The 25,586-nt window shown below is 36.3% G+C and overlaps 1 protein-coding gene across 3 annotated transcripts in view; it reads left to right on the top strand.

The window, feature by feature from the left end:
* The window catches only part of RASSF9 (Ras association domain family member 9), a 56,211-nt gene extending 31,719 nt beyond the window's left edge, over window positions 1-24,492 (top strand). For 2 of the 3 annotated variants that reach the window (XM_078146520.1, XM_020993509.2), the window contains one exon: window positions 22,763-24,492. In XM_078146520.1, the coding sequence (XP_078002646.1) occupies window positions 22,779-24,023 (1,245 nt within the window). In that variant the 5' untranslated portion in view covers window positions 22,763-22,778 and the 3' untranslated portion in view covers window positions 24,024-24,492. Of the gene's footprint in view, window positions 1-17,384; window positions 17,739-22,762 lie in introns of those variants that run through there. The other variant, XM_078146519.1, reaches the window with a different exon arrangement.
* The last annotated feature ends 1,094 nt before the right edge of the window (window positions 24,493-25,586 follow it).

The raw sequence follows: 25,586 nt of genomic DNA, 5'->3' as shown, positions 1-25,586 counted from the left end.
TGTATTTTATCAAATGCTTTTTTTTGCATCTATTGGTATTATATATTTTTGTTACCTTTCTGGTTGATATGATTAATTATGTTAATAGTTTTCATTATATCAAGCCATCCCTGAATTCCTGGTATGGATCCTGCTTGATCATAATGTATAATTTTTGTAATATATTGTTGTAATCTTTTAGCTAGTATTTTATTTAGGATTTTTGCATCCATTTTCACTAATGAAATAGGTCTACATTTTTTTTCTCTGTTTTTACTTTTCCTGGTTTAGGTACCAGTATCATATTTCTTTCTTAAAAGGAGTTTGGTAGGATCTCTTCTTTCCAAATAATTTATTTAATATTGGAATTACTTGGTCTTTAATTATTTGAGAGAATTCACTTGTAAATCTATCTGGTCCTGGTGCTTTTTTCTTAGGAAGCTCATTTATGGCCTGTTCAATTTCTTTTTCTAAAATAGATCTATTTAAATATTCCATTTTCTCTTCTGCTAATCTAGGCAGTTTATATTTTTGGTAAATATTATTCCATTTCACTTAAGTTGTTAAATTTATTGGCATATAATTGGGCAAAAGAATTCCTTATAATTGCTTTGATTTCATCTTCTTTAGTGATATAGTCATTTTTCAATTTTAATACTAGTAATTTGGTTTTCTTCTCTTTTTAAATCATATTAAGCAATGGTTTATCTAGTTTATTGATTTTTTCATAGTATTGGCTTCTACCTTTATTAATTAAATGGCTTTCTTATATTCAATTTTATTAATTTCACCTTTAATTTTTAGGATTTCCAATTCAGTGCTTAATTAGGGATTTTTGATTTGTTCTTTTTCAGTGTGTTTTAATTGCATACCCAATTCATTGGTCTGCTCTTTCTCATTCTCTCTTTTTTTTGATATGAACACTTAGAGATACAAATTTTCCCAGTTACTGCTTTTGCTGTATCCCATAGGTTATAAACATTATTTATTATTGTCATCTAGCCCTAAATCTATGACCCTAGCATCCTGCCCACAAGGAGCTTTTTGTCCAATTCTTCATGTCAACATTTGAGGTTTTCTTGGCAAAGATACTAGAGTGGGTTTCCATTTCCTTCTCCAGCCCATTTTACAGATAAGGAAACTAAGGCAAACAGGGTTAAGTGACTTGCCCAGGATCACATAGCTAATAAGTGTCTGAGGCTACATTTGAACTCAGGTCTTTGTGACTCCAGGCCTGGCACTTTATCCACTGTGTCACTTAGCTGCCCCAATAACAATCATAGGATAATAGATTTAAAACTAGTCATATAGGCTACCTTCCACATCTTACAGATGAGAAAACTGAATGGAATGAGCATAGACTCTGGAGCTGGGAGACCTGTGTTCAAATTCTACCTCTGATTTTACTATCAAAGTAGTATCAAACAAAACACATAATGTCCCAGGCATTAGTATGTTCATCTGTAAATACCAGGAGGTGGGAATAGGTGGTTTCTGAAATCCTTGCCAGCTTTATTTCTATGAGTTGTCCCAAGGTTAGTAGGTAATTACTGGCAGAGGAAAGATTTGATTCCAAATTTGCCATTATTTTCCACTGCAATCCCAAACTTTCTCTTAGCTTTTCACCTTTTTCATAATAATTAATATTCCTTCTTTATGAATTTTTTGTTCATCTTGTTCAAAGTAGCTTGAATTTTTTTTGGGGGGGACTAGGCAATGGGGTTAAGTGACTTGCCCAGGATCATACAGCTACTAAGTGTCAAGTGTCTAAGGCTAGATTTGAATTCAGATGCTTCTGACTCCAGGGCCAGTGCTCTATCCACTGAGCCACCTAGCTGCCCCACAGCTTGAATTTTTTACAAAGAATAATTGAAGTCAAGACTAGAATGAAAGAAAACATTTTCATTTCTTTTATTATTAATATGTGCATATGGAGTGGAATGGTGATTTTGTAGTGTAAGGGAATGCTCTTGAAAGTATTATCATTGTGGTCATCATCATCATCATCATCATTATTATAGCTGGTGCAGTATTGAATGGACAATAATAGCCCCCAGCCCAATCCTTTATGATTCATTGTTTAGTTCTGATGGCTTAGAATGAGTGTAAGTAGCAGTTGTTTTCAGTTTTGAGAATCTTCCCTGTTCAGATTGATATTTTGTGATGATAAATTAGGCCATCTTTCATCTCAGTTCTTACCTATCCTTTAGTCATTGAATGGATCTTTCCTTAGACAAACTAAGGCATGGGAAATACCTTAATTTAGAAAGGTCAAGGTCATCCGCTGCATCCTGTGCCATCTTTAGTTGTCTTGACTTTTGTCTTGCCCCTGGACTTCGATGCCTCTGGAGGAGAGAGTGAGGCTAATGACTTTGTGCAGCTCTGACTCACTGAAATTCAATTCATGCACAAGTCAAGATGGCACTCTTGTGATGTCATTGGTCCTCTTTGAGAACAAAGGATGAAGAACAATAAAAAATTAGCTGATATGTATATAGTGCTTACTGTGTTCCAGGCACTATGCTAAGTGCTTTATAATTATTGTATTTGATATCACAAAATGACAGTACTTGAAAGTTTCAGCAAGATATCAATCTGTGAACTTGCTTAGGTAGTTATAATGAGCAAGGACTATCTCAGAAATGACTCTTTATCTGCTTTGAGGTCATCCTTGCATCTGGTACTCTTTCTATAAAAAGCCTAGCAATTATTTAGTCGGTCATTAAAGGGCTGGGTTGCTCAGTGAAACAGAAATTCTGGGCAATAACTTCTGACTTATTAGTCTTATTTTTTAAACATTATACTTAGCTTGGTGTCATTCATAGGTAGGAGCATAATCTTTGTTTTCTGAGATGCAGCTTAGCTATGTCTTTGTCTTTATGACATTGGGGAGACTAAGCTTTTATTCCCTCATCTCTTCATGATGAATTTGAATTTAAATTTAGAAGTCATATTCCTTAGTCTATGGCTTGAGGGGTGTTTTGAATAAAATTGAAAGCATTATGTGCCAAAAATATTTATAAATTAGGTTCTGATTTTCCTATGTGGATAGCAATTCAGCTCAGGGACATCTAGTCCCAACTAAAATCTTATCTTCTACAGGAAACGTTTGCCAATCTCTCTTAATTTTTAATGACTTTACTCTCTTAATTATTTCCTATTTCCAGAAATTTTGGACAGTGATTGTAACTTTTGGCTTTTAAAAAATACGACTTGTAGTTAGCATGGTGCTATTATTCATAGGTAGGGGCTTAATCTCTGTTCTAATTCTGATATTCCTCTTAGCCACACATTTAGTTGTGTCTGTGACATGAGGAAAATAGGCTTTATTCCCTTGACTTTTCAAGGTATTTTTGAATTTTAATTTAAAAGTCAGATTCTTTAGCTATTTGCTTGAAGGGTAGTCTGAATAAAAATGGAAAGCATTATGTGCCAAGGAAATATTTATAAATTAGGTTCTGATTTTCCTATGTAGATGGCAATTCAGGACCATCTTGTTGTTGTTAAGTTGTTTCAGCTGTGTCTAATTCTTCGTGATCCCGTTTGGGGTTTTCTTCACAGAGATATTGTAATTGTTTGCCATTTCCTTCTCCAGCTCATTTTACAAATGAAGAAATTAAGGCAAACAGGGTTCAATGATTTAACTAGTGCCACACAGCTAGTAATCTGAGGCCAGATTTGAACTAAGGAAGATGAGTCTTCCTGACTCCAGGCATGGCACTCTATCCACATCCTAGCTGCCCCAGGAACATCTAGTCCCAACTAAAATCCCATCTTCTATCCACTATCCACCTAACTGCCCTAAGCCAGAGAGGTATTGGTTCAAATCTGGCCTCTGACACATAGTAGCTATGTGACTTAATGCCCCAGTTCTCTAGGCATCTATCTAGAACTTGCAGAAAGCTGCCAACCTTCACTAGCAGAAGGTACTTTCTCCCCCAGCAATTCCCTACACCATTGAAACTACGGATTCAGTGCGTATCTCTAACCTATTATAAAATTATTGATGTTCATGACAAAAATTCTGAGGAACTCCAATGCTTTCTGAACAATCACACTAAGATTGAAATAGATTGAGTTTAGTTTTATAGTTGTGTATTTCATCACACACACACACACACACACACACACACACACACACACACACATACACACACCCCTCTGTATATATCAAACGTATAGAACAATGCATCCTTCAGTGAAAACTCCATTGCTATAGTTTCATCCGTAGTCAAAATTGTTAGGTCCATTCATCTGGGCTGTCATGCAAGGCTGAGTCTTGTGCAGAGGTGAAAATAATATAAAAAATATATGATTAGTCTTTTGGGGGTGGGGAGGAGATAGACTTTGGTGGATCTTCCATTACCTACTTTCTTCAATAGCAGAGATCCCAACCTTTGTAAATCTCTGCATCTGAATGAGTCACGTGAACCCTCTGCAGATCAGCCAAACACGGGTACTGCCTCCATCTAGGCCATTTAATATCTAGTAACTACTGCTGAAATAGTTGGTAATCCATCAAGAAGAAGAGTATTAGCTTTGCCCTGTCACTTACTAACTGTGATCCGGGGCAAGTTATTGAATCTCATTTTCCTTGCTGGAAAATTAAGGGACTAGACTTGATGGGCTCTGAGTTTCCTTTTAGTTCTAGATCTAAGACCTTACGATCTCTAAGATCCCAGGAATTTTTATCCCCAAGTGCAGTCTCTGGCATCCTAGCTACGTGATAATAGTCAAGTCTTACCATTTCTCAGGGTCCCAAGAATCTTCCTAAAATTATAAATGCTAGGAGAACTCAGGTCTCTGAGACTCTGAGACCAGACTTCTACTAAACTGGACTACTCCTCAACTTAGGTACTATAGCTATTCATACCCTTATTTTACAGACGAACAAACTCTGATGTCCTTCACTGCCTCTCAAATGTGAACTGGACCCTTTGGAAGGTTGTTGATTTTCTCATAGAGACATTCTGAAAACTCAAGGATAATTAATGAGAGGGCATATGGAAGGACCATCAGAAACATGGAAATTTAATGAAAGGAATGGTCCAGAAATCTCAAAAGCTGTCTCACTGAAATGAAATCTGTAAAGGCAAACAGTAGAAATTAGATTTTGTAGAAGAATAAGTGACCTAGGATTGCCTATGATCTTGAGAGATGATAATAGCCTTTGAAATGTCTGTGGTTAGCAAAACAGTTAGGTGCTACTTCAATAGTCTAAGTTTAGAAAATATTGACTGCAGCTCACACAGGTGAAAAAACATTGCATAACAGCACAAAAAGATTTGCAACAAAAATATTATTGAAATAGAGCATCAAAGCTTATTTAACTGACCAGGCGATGCAAGATTTTTTTTTTCCCAGGATGTACCCACAAGTGAATCCCCATTAAGATTTCTGTGGGAATTTTAACTTTAAAGGATTGTGTGATAGAGTCTGTAATAAAAATGGAAAGAAGACATTCATAGCCACATATAACTTGTGTCTGTAGGAATGTCATAAATGCACACTGTGTAATTACAGAAGCAGTGTTTTTACATATAAATGCAGTCATTAAAAGAGAATACTTTTGGTGAAATAAGATTTCCCATTAACCATAATTGGGGTTTCAGTTGTTACTAAGAGTAATAAAAGAACATTTTAAGACCATAATGTACACCAGGATTTCATATTTCTTCAGCTACTGAGATTTCTTATAGTTCAGTCATGAACAATACACTGCAAATAGACAAACCAGTTCAACTAAAGTTTGTAGAAAAAAAAAAGTAAAGTCCACTATCTCAAGCAATGTGCATATTTAAAGATCTTTCTTTTAGTTTGATTGTGTTTGTTATTGATGACAGGATCATAAGATTATAGAGGCATATGTTTAGAGCTGGAAGAAACCTTGAAGGCCATTGATTGAGCCCAACCAGCTCACTTTACAGATGAGGAAACTGAGGCACAGGGAATTTAAATGCCTTGCCCAAGTTACACAACTAGTAAGTGTCTGAGACAGGATTCCAACTTGGCTCTTCCAGATTCCTAGTACTACAACCTATCCACTAGGCCATCCAGTTGTCTCACAGATTTAGAGTTGAAAGGAGTGTCAAAAGATGTCATGTCCTTCCTACCTTCTCATTTTACAGATGAAGAAATTGAAGCTCAGAGATAAAGTGGTTTGCCCAAAGTCACATGGGTAGCAAGAGGCAAAAATGGGATTAACACACAGGCCTTCTGACTGTAGATAAGGTGCTCTTGTGGGGATACCAGGCTTCCTATTCCCTTTTATAGCCAGACCTAGCTCTAGAAAAGAGAGGTAGGTGGTACAGTGGATAGAGCCCTGGGCTTAAAATCAGGAAGACACCTTCATGAGTTCAAATCTGGACTCAGATACTTACTAGCTGTGTGACCTTAGGGAAGTCACTTAACCCTGTTTGCTTCGATTTCTTCATCTGTAAAATGAGTTGGAGAAGGAAATGGAAAACTATTTCAGTATCTTCACCAAGTAAACTCCAAATGGAGTCATGAAGAGCTGGATACAGCTGAAAGGTCTAAAAGCTCTACATCCCATGCTTAAGAGAGTTTAAGGATATTTCACTTCAATCTAAGTGGACAACTAGAAATCAAACCTCTCCAGTTTCTTCGTAAAATGAGGAAATTTGGCTAAATATCCTTCAAAATCCCTTCCTGTTCTTAATTCTTGATCCTAGAAATCAATGAATATTAGCAAAGTAAACAGCCCACTAATTAATTGTTTTAAGGAATCCATTAAGTAAGACAATTGGTAAGCTCATAAATTGTGACGTGGCATAAACAATACCCAGAAAAGTAGTCATTGTCTGAAATACCTTCAGTTTGAGAAGTATGTAACTTTTTTTTTCCTAGTAGGAAAAAGTAGTATTTTCCCCAGATCAGACCAAATTTCCCAATCTAAATTTAAACTGACTAGATCTAAGGGAGTCTGGACACTACCACACCCTGCACAGATTAGGCAAGCTTTGAATAAATAGGGCTTTCTTAATATCAATTGATTTATACAAACAGAGTCAGTCTTTGAGTTACATACATCTGTCTTACATCATATTTGCTTCCTATAATAATAATACTAAGTTTAATAATGCTTGTATTACATGCTTACAACATTTGAGCTGGTGCTTGCATATCCATAAGTTCACATGCTCCTGTAATAGCTATGTAAGAGGCAAATTGGAGTGGTGGGAAAGGGCCAGCGTTGGTTTCAGGAAGAATTAGGTTCAAATGCTGCCTCAGATACTCAGATAGTCAGTCACTATGGGCAAGTCACATCCAATCTCTTCCTGCATCCAGTCACTCTCTAAAACTATGATTTAAGAAGACATCTGCATCAGCGGAGGGAGTTTCCACCTTGAGAGTTCCCCCATGCTGATACAATATCGAGACTGGTTTTAAAACAAATAAACAAACAGTGAAGTGGGATTGAAAGGTGTTATTATCCTCATAGGACAGGTGAGGAGTCCAAGGCTTGTACAAGTATGTAACTTTCCCATGGTAATACAACTTGTTGCTGAGAATAATAACCTGGTATTTAGATTCCAGGTAAAGTGTTCTTTCCACTATGGTAAACACTCAAAGGGGCCCCTGAACACCTCTCAGGTCTTGTCACTGGACTCTGGTGACTAGAGAGGAGAGTGAGGCTAATGACTTAGCACAGTTCTACCTCACTGAAATCCAATTTACTTTCAAGTCAAGACATCACCCTCCTGATGTCATTGGTCCTCTTTGAGAATATAGGACAAGCAAGAACAGTCTGGGTCCCAGAGGCCTTTTGGAAGCTTCTATTGCTAGAGCCTGACCTTTCTCCCCTCTATGTTTAGACATTGCCCCCTCCAGAAGGCTCATAGAAGCCACCACTGCTATATTCACCCTTCTTCCCCCATTTCTAAATCCTTCCTCATATCCTACAATGTTAGCACATTACTAATAATAGTACTATTTGCATGGCACTCTTCCTAATCCTACTTGTTGCTAGCAAATAAAATGTGGGTGTGGTAGGAACAGAGAAAAAGCAAACTTACTTTATGCGTTACATAGGCCACATTATACCAAGGGCGCAATTGATCCAATAGTGCTTACTGAGTACTTATAATTCTGCTGGGGGAAGGGTGTTAAATAAATAGTCTTTGTGGGCTATGCTGGTATCCAATTCCCACTTACGACATTCTCCATGAGAAAAATAACCAAGTTATATGTACTTTTGAAACCTATCTCATTCATAAGATGAGGGACGATCCACAAATGAAAAGTTTCCAGTTCACCTATGTCTATTTTAATGTTTTTGCTTAGGTATTGAGTTGGCTTAAAAACAGAGTTGGGCTGGCAAGTGTGGAAGGTTTGTGTTCTTTTCAGACACAGAAGCTGCCTCCCTAGCCCTGTGGGTCTCAGGCTAGCCCAGTTCATCCGTCTTCCTGGGCTCTGCCTTGGAGTTCTGGAATAGCCAAAGGGTTATTTGGCAGGGTCAATGTTATGATCCGGCTGAGAGCATTGCCTTATATACTTTCAATTCTGATTCAGAAGATTTGAGTTTCTACGCTGCAGAGGCCATAGGTTTCAGAGAAAGTGTCAATATATGTTAGTAAAGGGAATTTCCCACTGAGAGAACCTTATACCAAATTAATTACAGGTTTAGTATAAAAAGAAAATGGCGATTCTAATAAGGGCCTGGTGATGGTCTCTAGTAGAAGGACAAGGTTAGTGAGCTTTGGGGAAGTTCAGCACTCAGCCAGTTTCATTTCCAACAATTCCCATAACACAACTACTTAGATGCTTGCTTGGCCTAAGATTGTCAGGGCTCCTAAGGAATGCTATGCAGATGGAGAAGTAGAGTCCTTCTTGGCCTGGTAACTTAGATCACCACCTGCAGAATAGCAAGACAAAGCTATTGCCTGCTACTCTCCAGTCAGTATTTCCTAATGGAAAGAATGCCAAAGCAGGGAATCTGAGGAACTGAGCTAAACTCCTCCTCCGGATATTTACTACCTGGGTAACCCTAGGCACATGACTTAGCCTCCTTAGAACTCAGTTTCCTTATCTGTAAAATAAGGAGGTTAGAATAGATGGCTTCTGAGAACTGGTCCCATCCACTTCTAGATCTGTGACTTTTTCTTTGGAGAATCACACACACACACACACACACACACACACACACACACACACACACATCCAAATGTTTGGCTATCTCTATATATGTATGTATATATACTTATTTGTGTATTTGTATGTATGTAATATGTAACATATAATATATAATACATTATATATTATAAACATACACATATATAGACACATACTATATATACAATGTACACACATATACAATGTTTATATACTAGAGACAGGGGAAGACAGGAAAAGAGAGAGAGGAAGGAGAGTGAGAGGGAGGAAGAAAAACTATGTGTGTGTGTGTGTGTGTGTGTGTGTGTATATACACATACACATCTGTTTATCTACATATATCTACAATCTCTAGAATATCCTTTTCTTTTTTAAGGACATAGACTGTGTAAGACCAACCTCAGTCATATAATATTATACCTTGCTGCTTTCTAGATACTAGGTTTAAAATTCATAATTAATTATATATTTAAATGTATATATATATAGTATAAATACATACATATATATATATATATATATATATATATATACATATATACATGTTCTTTTTTGAAGCTTGGCTTAATTTTAGTTTAGAATTTAGATCATAGCATTTGGATCTGGAAAGCACATTAGAGATCAACTCAACCAATTTTCTCATTTTACAGGCAAGGAAACTGAGGGCTAAAGAGATTAAATGACTTGTCCAAAGTCATGGAGGGCTGCTAGGTGGCATATGTTGGGCCTGTAGTCAGGAATCTTCCTGAGTTCAAATCTAGCCTCGGATACTGGGCGAATCACTTAACCCTGTTTGCCTCAGTTTCTTCATCTGTAAAATGAGCTGAAGATTGAAATGGCAAACCACTCCAGTATCTCTGCCAAGAAAACTCCAAATGGGGTCAGAAAGAGTCAGACATGACTGAAAAATGACTGAACAGTAGCAACAATTACAATAACATAAACAATAAGTATCTGAGGTAAAATTTGAACCTAGGTTCTTTGGCTTCAAATACAGCACTTTTTCTACTATATAGCACTGATTGCCATAGGCTTTGAAAATGCAGTTTAATAAATTATTAGAAAATCCTGTACCAACTGGATGTAAATCATGGAACTTTCAAATTTAATTCAACAATTTAATAATGAATTTTAAACCCAGTATCTAAAAAGTAGCAAGAAATAATATTACATAATTGAGATTGTTTTTGAAAATATATTTAATTTTAATTTATGGGGGAAGCATTTCTATAACATAGTACAACAAAAAAGATGATTGCACATGAAACAGCAAATCTACTCTGCACAACTTGCTATTCTTTTCAAATATACAACAAAATTATCATGTAAATTTCTTCTTTTTCCTTTTTTTTCCTCCTTACTTCCCTCTCCTTCCCTAATCTGTCTGTTTTTTTAAGATATGCTCAAGTGGTTGCATAGTAGAGGAGCAACAGAGGTGATCCTAGCAGTAGGAAGACTTAGGTCCAAATCTTGTCTCTGATACCTACTGGGTCTGTGATTCTGAGCAAGTTACTTAACCCCCCTGATTTTTAGGCAATTTTCTAAGACTATAAATCAGAGAGAAGGTGCTGACCTGCATTAAAAGGTAGAGTTTCCTCACCAGGGTATTTCCTATGTCAGTAAAATTATATTTCCTATCCTTTATCCTAACAGATATTCAGTGAACTTTGCAATTGTTTATTTGGTTTTAAAGACAAAGTTATATTCTTTTTTTCTTTAGTCATCAAAATTTTTCTCAAAATCAGTTATTCACATGTAGGAGTAAAAATGAAACATCTTCCCAATACTAACTTAAAAAATGTTATTACCTGAATGTATTATATTTGTGTTACTTAGCTATGAAAATGTAACAAAAAATCAAATACTTTTTTTTATGATTTACAGTAACACATTTGACTAGAAAAGTATAGGAATGTGTATTACCTTATACAAAATCGTTGGTGTTACTTGTCATGATAAAATCTCCAAATTGCAAGACACCTTGAAGATCTTATATTTGAGACACTGTATATTACAAGAAACCTTTTTTTCTAGGGTTTTCAGAGAACTGACTTCCTCCAGAAACTCTTCAATAATTTCTTCTCTCTGACAGTGGAAAGGGAAGAAAAGGGAACGGCATTTATCAAATGTTTGCAATGTACTACATGGGCAGCTAGGTGGCACAGTGGATAGAGTGCTGGTCCTGGAGTCAGGAAAACCTAAGTTCAAATCTTGCTTCAGACCCTTATTAGCAGTATGACCCCGGGTGAGTAATTGAACCCTATTTGCCTCAGTTTCTCATCTATAAAATGAGCTGCAGAAGGAAATGGTAAACCACTCCAGGATCCCTGCCAAGAGGACCCAGGATGGTGTCATGAAGAGTCAGACTCTGTGAGGTAGATGCTATTATTTTCCCCATTTTACAGTTGTGCATACAGAGGCAGACATAGGCTAAGTGACTAGGATCAGCTCTGTCCTTCTGCTAATTTACTCTAACTTCTCTAAAATAGTTAAGCTAATGATTCTTTTGAATGTGCTTTATGTCACTTGATATAAACAAACAATTGCCACACAACCATAATACAATGTGAAGTGTTGAATTTGATTAGGGAGATACAAAGTGCTTTGGAAACTGCAAAGTAATATGCAAATATGAGCTATTATTGATTAATAATGTAAGTATTGTTGTAAATTTAACACAGAGTGATAACAAGGGTATGATATAAGAGCCAAGAAAGACAATTAGATCTTAAGGAGCATTAGTATGGAATCCAGGAATAGGAAGTGAAAGTCCCATCACCCTAGGTTGTCATCAGGCCATATCTGAAAAATTGAGTTCAACTCTAGGTGACATCATTTTGGAAGACTTTGATAGCTGAGGATGATCAGGTTAGGGTAATTAGGGTGATGAAATGTCTCACTTTTATCCCACAAAAGTACTCATTGAAGAAACTAGATCTATTTGGCCTGGAAATAATATGGTAGCTATCTTCAAGTAGCTCACAGAAGACGGATTAAATTTGTTTTGCTTGGCCCCAGAGGGCACAACTAACAGCAATAAACAAAAGTTAAAAATAGGCAAATGTAAGCTCAAGGTCAGGGAAAAATTCCCAAAGATTTTAGATATTCAAAAGTATTATGTTCTGACTTGGAATGTCATGGGAAATTTCTAAGCAAAGACTGAAATACAACTTCTTAGGTATGTTGTAGAAAGGATTATCATTATCATTATCATCATCATCATCATCATCAGGCAAGTTGCTTCCTGAGGTTCCTTCAAACTCTGACATTCTATGAACCTGAAATTATTATTATCAAATTCAGAGTTTTTGAAAACAGGGACAAAATTATGCATATATAGATATGATATATTATATAAAAAATGTGTAAACACTATATATTTGCATGTGTACATATACATACACATACATATATATTATATATACATATATATACATATATATACATATACACATACACACACACACACACACACATATATATATATACACACAAAATCTTCATATCCCTATCTGATATCTGATACAGTACCTGTGATTGGATGAGTGATTTTCTTTTATAGGGAACTCCCAGGTGAGCAAAGTCTCTCTACCAATGTAGGTCTGGATCTTTGCAATTTAGCTTCTTAGAGGGTTGCTTAAGGCACTAAGATGTTTTGTGACTTGCCCAGACCTTACACATAGAGTTAAATAAATGTTTGCTGAATGAATTAAAGAATTAATGAATAACCCAATCATAGTAGGATTATGAAATAAATGCAACTTTCAAAACCCAAACAATGCCATAGAGTAGGCTTTAGACATGATGAAGCACATACCAGGTGTGGAAGGTTTCTTGCCAAAGTTTAGTAATGAATGGTCATTACTTTTAAACTTGTTCAGGCTAGTGGCTCAATTTTTGTAAATTATATGTCAGACTATAAAAATTACCAGCATTTAAATCATGCTGACCATACAAATGAAAGATGAGTTGTGGAAGGCTTTTTGTTCCTAATGTGCTAACATTTCAAAAAAAAGCATTTCTCTTAAAATTTACCATATTTTTGTCTGTAAAGCGTTTTGTAGCAATAAGTAGTTTACATTTTAGTTATTGTTATTTTTATTATTAGTCATCAGTTCAACGTTTTAAATGTATGTATGTATGTATGTATGTATATTTATATATTTCTGCTAAATCTATATTAACCTCAAAAGAAGATAATGATTGGAAATTGAGTGTAAAGTATATTACTCTATTGTAACCAATTCCACTAATTTCCTGTCAGTGTGGAAACTATCTTCACTGAAACAGTTTAGCAAATAAATCTCTGAGTTATATAGTCTTAAAGTAAGCATTCTTCACCCTCTTTTTGCCATGTACCTCTTTGGCTGTCTATTGACAGTCTATGGATCTCATTTCAGAATCATGTTTTTAAATGCATAAAATCAAATGAATAGGATTATAAAGAAAGCCAATTATATTAAAACAAGGATGCAGTTTTCTCTTTCAAGTTCAAAGATCCCCTGAAATTTACCTTAACTTCAGCTTGAGAGTACCTGTCTTAGAAAGTTGCCCAAAGCACTAAGATACTGTTATTTTCCCAAGCCCACATAGCTCTTATGCATCAGACATAGGACTTGAACTCAGGTCTTCCTGACTCCAAGGCTGGAGGAAGTAGAAACATAACATCCAGAAAAGAACACTTACAGCCTCTTTGTATTCTGTCTCTCAACCTGGAATAAGGTGTTCTGTTCTGGGTTCCATATTTTGGGAAGGAGATTGACAATTCCTATATTTCCTGTTTTCTTATACCTAATTTCCCTCTACATCCTCTATAATCCTGTGACACTGGATTGCTGGCTGATCCTTGCACACCCAAGGTTCTATCTTCTGACTATTTTCACTAACTACCCTCTATTCTTAGAATGTTCTTCCTCCTTATCTTTGTTTATGGCTTCCCTCACTTCTTTCAAATTTTAGCCAATATCCCACCTTCTGAACGATTTTTCCTGCTCTTCCTTAATGCTAGTGCCAATTTATCATATATGCATGCAGTATATATTTTGTTTATGTATGGTTGTTTGTGTGTTGTCTACCCCATTAGTTGTTTGTTTGCTTGTTTGTTTTTTGGGGGAAGAAACTGTTTTTCCCTTTCCTTTTTATTCCCAGAGGTTAGCACAGTATTTGACCATAAATCAATATTAATCAATAAGCATTTGTTAAGCATCTACTATATGTTGGGCAGATAGTAGGTGCTTAATAAATACTTATTATCTTGTTAAACTGGATTTTCCCTATTGGGATTGTGACATATAAAAAGTTTGAGAGACATAGTTTCTTGGCAATTAATCATTTTATTAATCATGTTAGCAGATAATAAAAGGGGACAGTAGCACTCTGGAATGCAAAAGACCCCTCATGGAGCCCACTCAATGCTTATATACCCTTGGAATAGTGAGTTTTCCTAAGGGTGGCAATCAACTCTGATTGGTTAACAACCAATGAGAAGAATGACATAATAATGAGAGGTGGGCTTATTTTAATCAGGACTGAGAGATGTGACTCTGATCACTCAGTCTTGGACAAAGAGATTTATCTTTTATCCAGACTACCCCTGGGTAGGGCAGTCTAAACAAAAAGGGGTCCACTCCTGCTCAGACCCAGCTGAGTGGAACACAATGGGCTGGAATTCACCTTAGACTGAATTCTTTGTAAGGTTCTCTAGTTAGGTGGAGTAATTCCAAGATTTCATCTCATCATCTGCCCTGCCCTCCAGAGAACTAAACTTTGACCTAATCTTCAAATGCAGAAGGGAAAGACATGCTAGATCTCCCCAATATTTGGTTATTTAATAATCATTTCTCTGACATGAAAGCTCCTTAAGAGAGATCTGCTTCTTTTCCTGTATTTTTATCCCCAGTGCATAGCACAGTGTCTAGCGCATAGCATTTTAAAAATGCTTGTTGATTTGATCCAACTTGAAAATCAAGAGTGTGCTGGAGGAGGGCAACAGGGGTGGTGAGGTGAGCAGAAATTCTACCACATACTTCTCATTAGAAGGAAATACAGTTGTTAAGCATGGCCAATAGAAGATCTAGCAGAAACATGGTAATTGTCTAAAAATAGTTGCAAAGCCATCACATGGAAGAAAGATTAGATTTATTCTGTATGATCCCAAAGGCCAAAATAAAAAGGATAGGTGAAAGTTACCAAATGATAAATTTTGAACAACATAGGAGAAAAAAACAGTTCCTAACAATTAGTGCTGTACAAAAAAAGAATGGGAGAAGCAGCATATGCCCATGTAACATCTGAGATTTCTTCTAACTCTAGAGATTCTGTGATTGTGTTGTGTTCTAAAGTCAAATTCCATGAATGTGTTTGGGGCATAATTTATAACAACTAATATTTATATATTTCTTTAAGGTTTGTGAAGCTTTTCTCAAATTGGAGATCATCCTTATATCTAAATCATTATCATCTATCTATATCATTGTCCTAATGATATAGATGAGGAAACAGATTCAGAAAGCGTAAGTGCCTTGCCCAGCTCGTAGAGGTTGAAGGCAAGATTCGAACCTAGGTCTTCCTGGTGCCTGTTCAAGTATTGCTCTATGTGTTCTGTCAAGAAGGATAGTCAGGAATGGGGGACCTGTGGCCTAGGTTCCCTACCCCTGGTAGAAACACTAACAACGTGAAAACCTTCTTTGCTTTCCAGAACATATACTGGTGCCCTCTCTCCTGCACAAATTTCCTTGTATTCATTTTGTATATATTTTGTATACAGGATGTTCTAAAAGTCTTAGTGTAGTTTTAAACTACTAAAACCTGAGAGTTATTAAAATCTTAAAGTTATTAAGGCTAAAAACTTCACTAAGACTTTTGGAACACCCTGTATATGTGATGTGGTTTTAGGGGCACAGGGACCCCAAAATACCTGGTATATAGGGCAGGGTCATCTGGAATGAATTCATGGACTCGAATAGTCTTCCAGCCAAGTGGCAAAAAGTTTATGTATCTAATACAGCAGGCAGAGCTCCTTAGGGAACTTGCAACTTAATGGGGGTGATGCTAAAACTTATATAGAAAAAGTTCAGTGAATGGTGTGCCAAGTATGCTAATTAGGTGGTGTGGGGCAGAATAAAGGAGTGGTCAGCTCCTAAAAGAACATACAGTTGCTGCACCTTGGGTGCAGGTGTCATTCGCTACTGGAAACCCTGGTGAGGGAAAAAGAAGTGCTTCTGAAGGATGTAATTTTGGTCTGTTACGTCTGTAACATGATGGCCTTGGGAACTGACGTCTATAGCTTGACCTCTAGATTGTATAAAGTAACTGTGGAAACCAGTACAGTACTGCTGATACAAGTTAGTCCTGTTCATACAAGGGAAATTCTACAGAGGTCAGCTTGTTCTTGTAACAGGGAGAGATAGTTTGCCTCACTGGGGCCCGCTCATGAGTTTTTGCCAGAGCTAGGGTCTTTGGTCTGGGGAAGAGATATGGTCCTAGGGCTGGGGTCCAAGCATAAGCACTCCATCATATGTTTATATGTACATGTTGTTTACTGTACCGGGAAAAAATAAAGACGTTGAACTTCGAGGTAGAAACATATGAGTTTTAATCCTGCCTAAGATACTAGCTGTATGACCCTGGGGAAGTCATTAAACACTCTGATTCTCAGTTTTCTCATCTATAAAATAGGAACAAAAATAAGCATCTATCTTACAAGGTTCTTGTGAGGATCCAATTTTACAAAGAATATTTATATATTACACTTTATAACATATTTATATGTCTTTATGTATTATATTGCATAACATACTTATTTCATATTCATGAAAATATGTCTATATCCTTGCAAACATTAAAATGTAATACAAATGTTAACTATTATCATCATCATAAATGCTATAATTATTATTATGAACTTTCCTGACAGAATCCTTGAAAATAAAGATAATTTAATATTTGTTTTTGCTTGCTCTGCTTAGCACAGTGCCTGGCACACAGTGGGTACTTAATAAACTTATGCATCAATTTGTTCCTTAAGCTATATATAAATCAAATCTCATTTAAAATGTAATATGGGAAGTATTTTAAAGAAATGTGAATTCTTTTGTAGAGTCATGTTCCTTTTGAAGTATAAATGATCACTCCCTAATTAGTCTTTCTGAGAGGATCAGATCTTTCTTTTTTTCAATACTGAGCTTCATTTCTGTGGAGCACAGCTGTATTGACATAGGCCTTTTGCTTCCTCGGGACTGTTTAGTCCAGAGTCCCTATGGCAGCTTTCCAGCTGGCAGAGATACTTCCCAAAGCTAATCATCCCTTCTCCATAGTCCCTGTCCTGTCCTGCAGTGAAACCTGATAGCAAAGTCCTGGACTCATAAGAGCCATGGGGTGCCTGACCCAGGCTCCAGTGTGGATGTCCTGGCTTTCAAATTCCCCTGGGGCTGAAGGGGAGACAAAACATAGAGACTCTTATAATCGGGGTAGACCAATGAATCGTCTCACTGATTGTGCTGAGTTCTGCGTCAGTTAGTTGGATTCAGATTTACTGAGGAAATAATCTCAGTTCATTGGAAAAATCATCATTACTGTTTTGGAATAAGCACATCAGCATCTAGGGCCAGAGACAGGAGGGTACAGAGGTAAGTTTGTGTTTGCTGGTATCCTTTGTGGTCATTTGTAATTGTTTCTTCTGTTTCTGTTTCCTGAATTAGCCAGATGTGGCATGACAGGGCCAGGGACTTTCTTCAGGGTTGCCAAGTCTTTGACTTTGGTGTAAATAGATGAGGATATCTTCCTATGGACTTTGTCAATCATTCAGTAGGAAAATGTTTATTAAGAGCCTACTATGTATCAGACACTACAAATGGAATGTCAAGTATCACCGAAGGAGAAAGGACCACTTTCCAATTTAATTAAAAATAGAACGAATTGTTTTTTCTTTGTGTTTTTAATGAGATGATTTTTAGTTTTCTGGAAAAAAAAGTCATCAAAATCATGTACTTAATGGTAAACTGCCTTGATGTAGTCTCACTGATTTCCACAACATTGTTTTTTTCCAGATTTCAGTAATTTTTTTATTAATAATTATTGCTATGAAAACTATTATGTCTTCTGTAATGAAAGTTCATTTTCCATTGCCAGGGATATAAAATTCCTATTTGAGTTTTTCAAAATGTATCCATGATCCTTTTAGTTCTCTGTTGTCTGTTTTTGGAAGGGTGAAAATAACTATCAAGATGCCATGTGATTTACTGATCTTCCTTGGAGTTTTGAGTATATTATTTACTTACATATTTGAGAAGCATGCCTGGTGTAGTGGGCAGAGTGCTGGACTTGGACATCAGAGGACCTGGGTTCAAACCCAGCATCAGACATCTAAAAGCTGTGTGACCCTATAACATATCTTAGCCTCAATTTCTTCATTTATAAAATGGTAATAATAGCAGTATCTACCTTACAGGGTTGTGTTAAGGATGAAATGAGACAATATGTTTAAAGTGTTCTGGAGCCCACAGAGCAGGATTTAAATCTGAATTATTATCTTTAGTATTATATTATTAATTAGAGCACATCAAGATAAGGACTTTGAATTAGCCTGATGGACAAGCCAATCAGAACTTGTTTCTAATTAAGAGCTTCCAGAAAGGAAGTGAGAGGTTTAAACTTATAGAGAAAAAGGTTTATTACAAGGATAACGAGGAACAGCTATTGACTAGCAGTCCCACATGTAGTAAGTGAAGTTCAGTGAAGTTTCTGGACCAAGAGCCTAAACAGCTGTACATCATCTCTGATTCCCAATTACTGTGGAACACAGCAAGCCCAAATGAATGCATGTTGACAGTCAAGACCACCACGCCAGTCCCTAAGTGACTCAAAGCTCCCCTCCCCACCTGGAACAAGGATGAAAGTTATATCCTTCTGATCCTGCATGGAAAAATACTGACAGAACCACTTTTTGCTTTTGTTTTCCACGAGGCTAGTCCTCATGGGGTGGAATAATACAGCTAAACCTGTGAATCTGGGCTGGGGGCTTTATCACTATTAAAAGCCTCTTTAACTTCTTATGCAAAGGGGCATCAAAGTCGGGAGGAGATACTAGGTTAATAGGAGATCTTTCTTTTTCCATTGGTAAAGCCTGGACCTGAGAGATTCTAATTTCTGGAAAACAGAAATATCAGCTGAATAGCAAAATCTGGGACCTAAATATATAACCATTATATAGGAGACAAGTAGAAAATGACTGCATGATCTCAGCCTTACAAGCTGATTTCTAGGTCAGTTATATAATAGAAACAGGCTTCAATTTTTATTTTTATTTCACCTAGTTTTATACAATTAGTTTTGGAAATTATTTTCTTAAATTAAATACCAAGTATATTTTTGGGTAATTTCCCTTTGGTCTGAATTTGGAAATAATTCTATCACTCTACATCAGCACGTCTTGAAAGTCCTTCGAAGAGCCAGCAGTTTTCAGAGGATCACATTTTTTCATTATCTTGAGGATCAAAAGAAAAAAGTCCCATAAAACAAAACAGCAGTAAATTGGTCCAATTTTTTGGAGGATCACTTGTAAAAAAGTTGCTATGTTCTGAATACTTTTCCAAGGAACAGAACACTACTTTTTAGTTAGGAGCATTAGGCTGAAATCAACTGAGTAGTCTTCTGCACCTCATTTGTAACTTTGCCTTTAGGGGTGTTAATGCACCTTTTTATACTGAGAAAAAAAACAATAATTCTTTCATTTTAAGAATAAGTTTTAAGATAAAGTTAATAAAGAAGAATGTGTCTCCATTGCTACTAAATCACAGACATTTCAAAATCTAAATTTTAAAGTACATTGTCTTTGGTATTTCCTTTGTAATTCACATAAATCCAGTAAATATTTTGGAATATCTTACAATACCTACTTTTATACAATACTAAAAATAGATCAATTGTTACTGAAAATTCCCACATAGAATTATAGATTTAGAGATTGAAGGAACCTTAGAGATCATGTAATTAAATCCCTTAATTTTATATCTGAAGTAACTGAATCCCAGGGAGGTTAACTAAATTGCCCCAAATCGTACAGATAGTCAGAGGTGGGCTTTGAAACCAGGTCCCATGAGTCAAAAACCAATATGCTTTACTCTGTGTAGAAAGCTGACTCCTCATAATTATAAATATTATAGGCATGTGTTTTCTTTTATGTCTTTGTATTTATCACTCAAATAGATGTGACTAAAAATGAGTTTGATTTATTTTTGCAATGGAATTTACATAATCAAAAATCTGTGATTTGTTAGGCTGGTGAGCATTAATGCTGCCTACAAAGAAGATGCTTATCAATTGTTATATGTGCATACATATATATTCATTAACATGTTTTAATTAAGGCACACATATGAGTATGTACACATTAATGTGAAATATGTATGTACACTATATATTATTATGTAGTATATACAAGTATGTACTACATATTAATAAGAACTATGAACCTCTTAAGGCATCAATGACTTCTGTTAATCTTTTTGCCATCAAAGATCATAGATACAGAATTATAATGGATGTTGGAGGCCACCTAATGTAATGCCTCCATTTTATAGTTCAGGAAACTGAGGTCAATGAATGATGTTTTCACTTCAAAATCTATTGGAGTTTCCTTCCCCAAATTTCCTTTCCAAATTTTCCAAATATCCAAACCCTCCTGTCTATTTATAGTGTAAATTAGAGGTGGTCGAACACTCAGCCCATGGACCACATGTCACTGGCCATACTCCAGGGTATTCTGAACCAGATTAAAAAGAAGTATGGAAATATTTAATAAAATAAATAAAAATGCAATGGAACATAAATAATTTTAATATTTTTTTTCCTCTTCTATTCAATATGTAACTCACAGGGATTCTTACATACTGTTTACTGGCCCTGTTTCTATTTGAGTTTGATACCACTAGTGTGAAGCAGAGTCAAAGCCTTGGTTATATTTTCAATGGATGATCATCTCTCTCTCCAGGCCCCAACTATCACACCTCTATAGAATGTTTTATGTTACATCACTTTGATTATCTTCCTCGCTCTCTCATGATACTCTTTCCAACCCTTAGTGGTTCCCCCCACATTCTCAGGTATGATAACTACAATAATGGTAACATTAGACAAGAGCAGCAGCTAAATTTTGGTGGAAGACATTTTAAATTTCATTTCATAGTACTGGGAGAAATGTATTAGCTGTTGAGGCTCTTAATCCATTTTAGACTGAGACCCCCATAGATTCACTTGACCTTAGACTTTTTCTAATTTTGCTATTGGTATCAACACAGTAAATTATTATAAGGCCTGATAATAGAGAAGATAAAAATGTCCCTACATAGTGTGTAAAGGTATCTTAGAGACCCCCTACTCCCAAATCCCTTATTTTAAAGATAAAGAAACTAAGGTTCAGGCAGGGGACTAGAATTGGAAGAGGTCTTTGAGATCATCCATTACAATCAGGAGCACTATTTGGAATCAGAGGAATCAATTTCAGATCTTGACTCTATCACTTACTGTGTATATGACCTTGAGTCAATCATTTTACCTTCCTAGGACTCAGTTTCCTTAATGACATAAAAAAATCCCTTCTATCTCTAAATCTGTTATTCTGTGGTTTTACCATTTGTTGAACTGAGGCCCAGATAAGGAGAGAGAATTGCCTAAGACCACATAGATAGATGACAGATTTTCAAATTTCTTGACTCTTAATCTAGGGATCTACCATTGTACCATGTTCAAAAAGGACTTTAGCTGACCTTAATGAAAAAATAGAGTTTGCTCTTGGATGAAGCATGAGATAGCAGAAAGTCTACTGACTTTGAAAGTGGAAGACCTATAGTGTGGAATAATGGGAAAAACAAAACAAAACAAAAAATGAAAACACTGATTCTGGAATCATAGGACATGTTTTCAAATTTTGCCTTGAACGCTTACTATCTGACATCAGCCAAATTATGTAACCTCCCAAAGTCTCACTTTCCTTATCTGCTGAATGAAGGGGTTAGATTAGATAGCCTCTGAGGTCTTTTCCAAGCTTGGTTCTTTAATCCCATGATACTATAATTTGCTATTTGTGTGGCTTTGGACAGGTAATTTCATGCCCTTCCTGCTCTAAATCAATGATCACATGTGTTCTACATTATGCTTTTCTTATCTGTAAGATGAGGGCAAAGATCAATATGGCCACTTCTAGGTTTAAATCCTGTGATAGCAAGTGGCAGACAGCATGGTGGAAGACAGTATGAGAAAAGAAGATAAGCTGAGGGGTCAGAGGACCTAGGTTCAAAGCCTGCCTCCGATCTTTATTAGTTATGTCACCATGAGCATCTCATTTTAACTCCATGAGTCTCAGATTCCTTATCTGTAAAATGGGTTGGATTAGATGATCATTTAGATTCTTTCTATTTCTAAAGATTTAATTTTATGAAAAGCTATTATGATGACTCGATTGGTGGTCAGATTACTCATTTTGTTGTTTTTGTTTTCACTTTACAACCAAGGGCTATTGACCACATACAGCCTGGTAAATGTATTTTGATAGGAAGTTACCTAAAATCTGAAAGGAGTTGGACTGCTCAGCTACTTTTCTGAATTCTAATATGGGATTGCAGAAAGATGATATTTTTTGTTATTTTCATTTTAGATCACCACCTAAGGAGATGGATGTAGAAGAGAAGGAAATTATCGTCTGGGTTTGCCAAGAAGAAAAGATTGTCTGTGGACTCACCAAACGTACCACTGCAGCTGATGTAATCCAGGCTTTGCTTGAAGAACATGAAGCTACCTTGGGAGAGAAACGATTTCTTTTTGGACAGCCCAGTGATTACTGTATCATAGAAAAATGGAGAGGCTCAGAAAGGGTCCTTCCTCCACTCACAAAAATCCTGAGACTTTGGAAAGCCTGGGGAGAAGAACAGCCAAACATGCACTTTGTCCTTGTTAAAGCAGATGCTCTGGTTCCACTTCCATTATGGAGGACAGCAGAAGCTAAACTAGTTCAGAACACAGAAAAACAGTGGGACCTCAGTCCAGCCAATTATATGAAGATGTTGCCACTAGATAAACAGAAGAGGATCGTGAGGAAAACATTCAGGAAACTAGCAAAAATTAAGCAGGATTCTGTTATACAAGACCGGGACAGCATGGAGACGTTGGTGCATTTGATCATTTCTCAGGACCACACCATTCATCAGCAGGTCAAAAGAATGAAAGAATTAGATCTGGAAATTGAGAAATGTGAAGCAAAATTTCATCTGGATCGGGTAGAATATGAGGGAGAAAACTACGTCCAAGATTCTTATCTAATACCCAGTCCTGGTGAGGTCAAACAACAAAAAGATATGAAGCTAGAAGAAAATCAGACACCCGACTATCTGAGCGAGAGCGAAGGGATTTTACAGCTGGAAGAACGATTGAAATATTACCGGCTGCTTATTGACAAGCTATCTGCTGAAATAGACAAAGAAGTCAAAAGCATTTGCATAGATGTGAATGAAGAAACGGAAGGGACAGCTACAGAAGACTTAGAAAAGAAAAACTTGGAAAGTGTTAAGCATGATTTGGAGAAAAGTATGAAAGCTGGTTTAAAAATCCATTCTCACTTAAGTGGTATCCAGAAAGAGATTAAATATAACGACTCCTTGCTTGAGAAGAAAGTGATAGAATATGACCTCCTGGCAGAGGAACTGAATTCGCTTCATTTCAGCATCAAAGATGGATGCCAACCTAATGAAGATAGGGAGAAAGGACTGGAGGGGACCAATAGTAGTGTGGCAGGCCCTCATTTTACTCAGAAAGTATTTCATTCCTATACCAATGACACAGACTCAGATACTGGAATAAGTTCTACTCATAGTCAAGACTCAGAAACCACCTTGGGGGATGTAGTGCTGTTGTCAACATAAATGGAACAGTTGTTTCGTGACCTACTACCGTGTTCTAAAAGATTGCTTAAATGGGAACATTTAATGGTAAAAGCTAGATTGCTATGATGTCTTGGTTCCATAATTGCTACAGAGGCCATAACTAAATCACATGGCTACTTGGTTAAAGTACTTACATAGTAGGTGAAAACAAGGATAATAAATGAGCTGACTTTTAAAAAAATGCCAATTTAAGCTTTATAAGCTCTATGGTAGAAAAATACTGTTTATTAGAAACATTAAAACAAAAAAACTTCAAGTATGAAGAGACATTATACAGAATGGCAACAGTTATAACATGAGCTTAAAGAGGTTATTTTTTTTCCCTTAGTTTGTGTTTCACATGACTTGTAAAAACTTAAAAGTGATCATCATTTTGAAAGGGTCAAACGAATTGAAACTATAATAAGGATAATAAATGTCACCTATAAAAGCTTTCTTCAGTACTAAATGGTTGGACTTTCATGTCTGAAAAGGTGATAGAGGTTAGCTTATTTTTACCTGACTTCTTCTTAATCTTTGGTTTGTTAATATCTACTTAGGACATTCAGCACATTCAGTTAGACTCTTCCTAACCTGTAGAGAAAGGCCTGTGTTGGAAAATGTTGAAAAGGTCTGCTGGGAGGACTTTGGGCTACAGTGTTGGAGGCTAACATGGAGTAATTTGTGAGCGGAGGGCAGTGGAATCATCAGCTATAAAAAACAACCATTCTGAGCAACTCAGAACCACAGAAAAAAAATTATGTGGCTCTCACCCATTTTGCCTGGCAAGGAGCCCAGGCCAAAATTAATGGGGCATAGGAATTCTTTATTTCACTGACACATAGAACAGAATTTCAGAAAGAATCACCAAATAGAAAGCTTGATATAGGATTATTGCTCAAAGGCTGGAAGAGACCTTGGAGGTCATTTGGTCTAATACTCTCATTTTAAGGTGGAATAAATGGTGGCCCAGAGAAAGTGAAAGATAACCAGAGTAGTTGGCTCCAGAATTATTTTTACGTAGGTCCTCTAACTCTCGAATGAGTATATTTCCATTGTATTCTACTGTATCCACATGCACCAAATGTCTACAAATACTGAGAGCTACAAATTTTAACCCTTCTGTGGGTACCAAAACAAATAAAAAAACCCAAAAGGGGCATCTAGATTCATTTTCCTCACCTGTGAGGAAAAGAGAATGATAAGATTGAGATGAGCCCTAAGCTCTAAATCAATGATGCCAATGCTCCTATTTGAAATTACTAAAATTTCATTAATTAGATTCAGAAACATCATTATGAGTAAATCAGATAAAATGAATGCTTTCAGGATGACTTAAACTTATTAAGTCAAATCATCAATTTCCTATTAACTATCTGGCTGAACTGTATAATGGGAACTGAGAAGTACTGTACCAATAACTGCATGCCCTTGAAAATGGTCTCCAGGTTACTAATTTAACCAACTCTTTTCAGCTCACGATTTGCTGACTACAGTCACTGTCAAACCAGACAATATGTGTAGTTATTCACTAGCATAATTTTTGTCTTTACAGAGGCATAA

The sequence above is a fragment of the Phascolarctos cinereus genome, unplaced genomic scaffold (genome assembly GCF_003287225.1).
Source record: "Phascolarctos cinereus isolate Bilbo 61053 unplaced genomic scaffold, phaCin_HiC Scaffold_1;HRSCAF=81, whole genome shotgun sequence".
Taxonomy (NCBI): Eukaryota; Metazoa; Chordata; class Mammalia; order Diprotodontia; family Phascolarctidae; genus Phascolarctos; species Phascolarctos cinereus.
The sequence above is the reverse complement of the archived record's forward strand: the minus strand, read 5'-3'. Positions and strand labels throughout refer to the sequence as shown.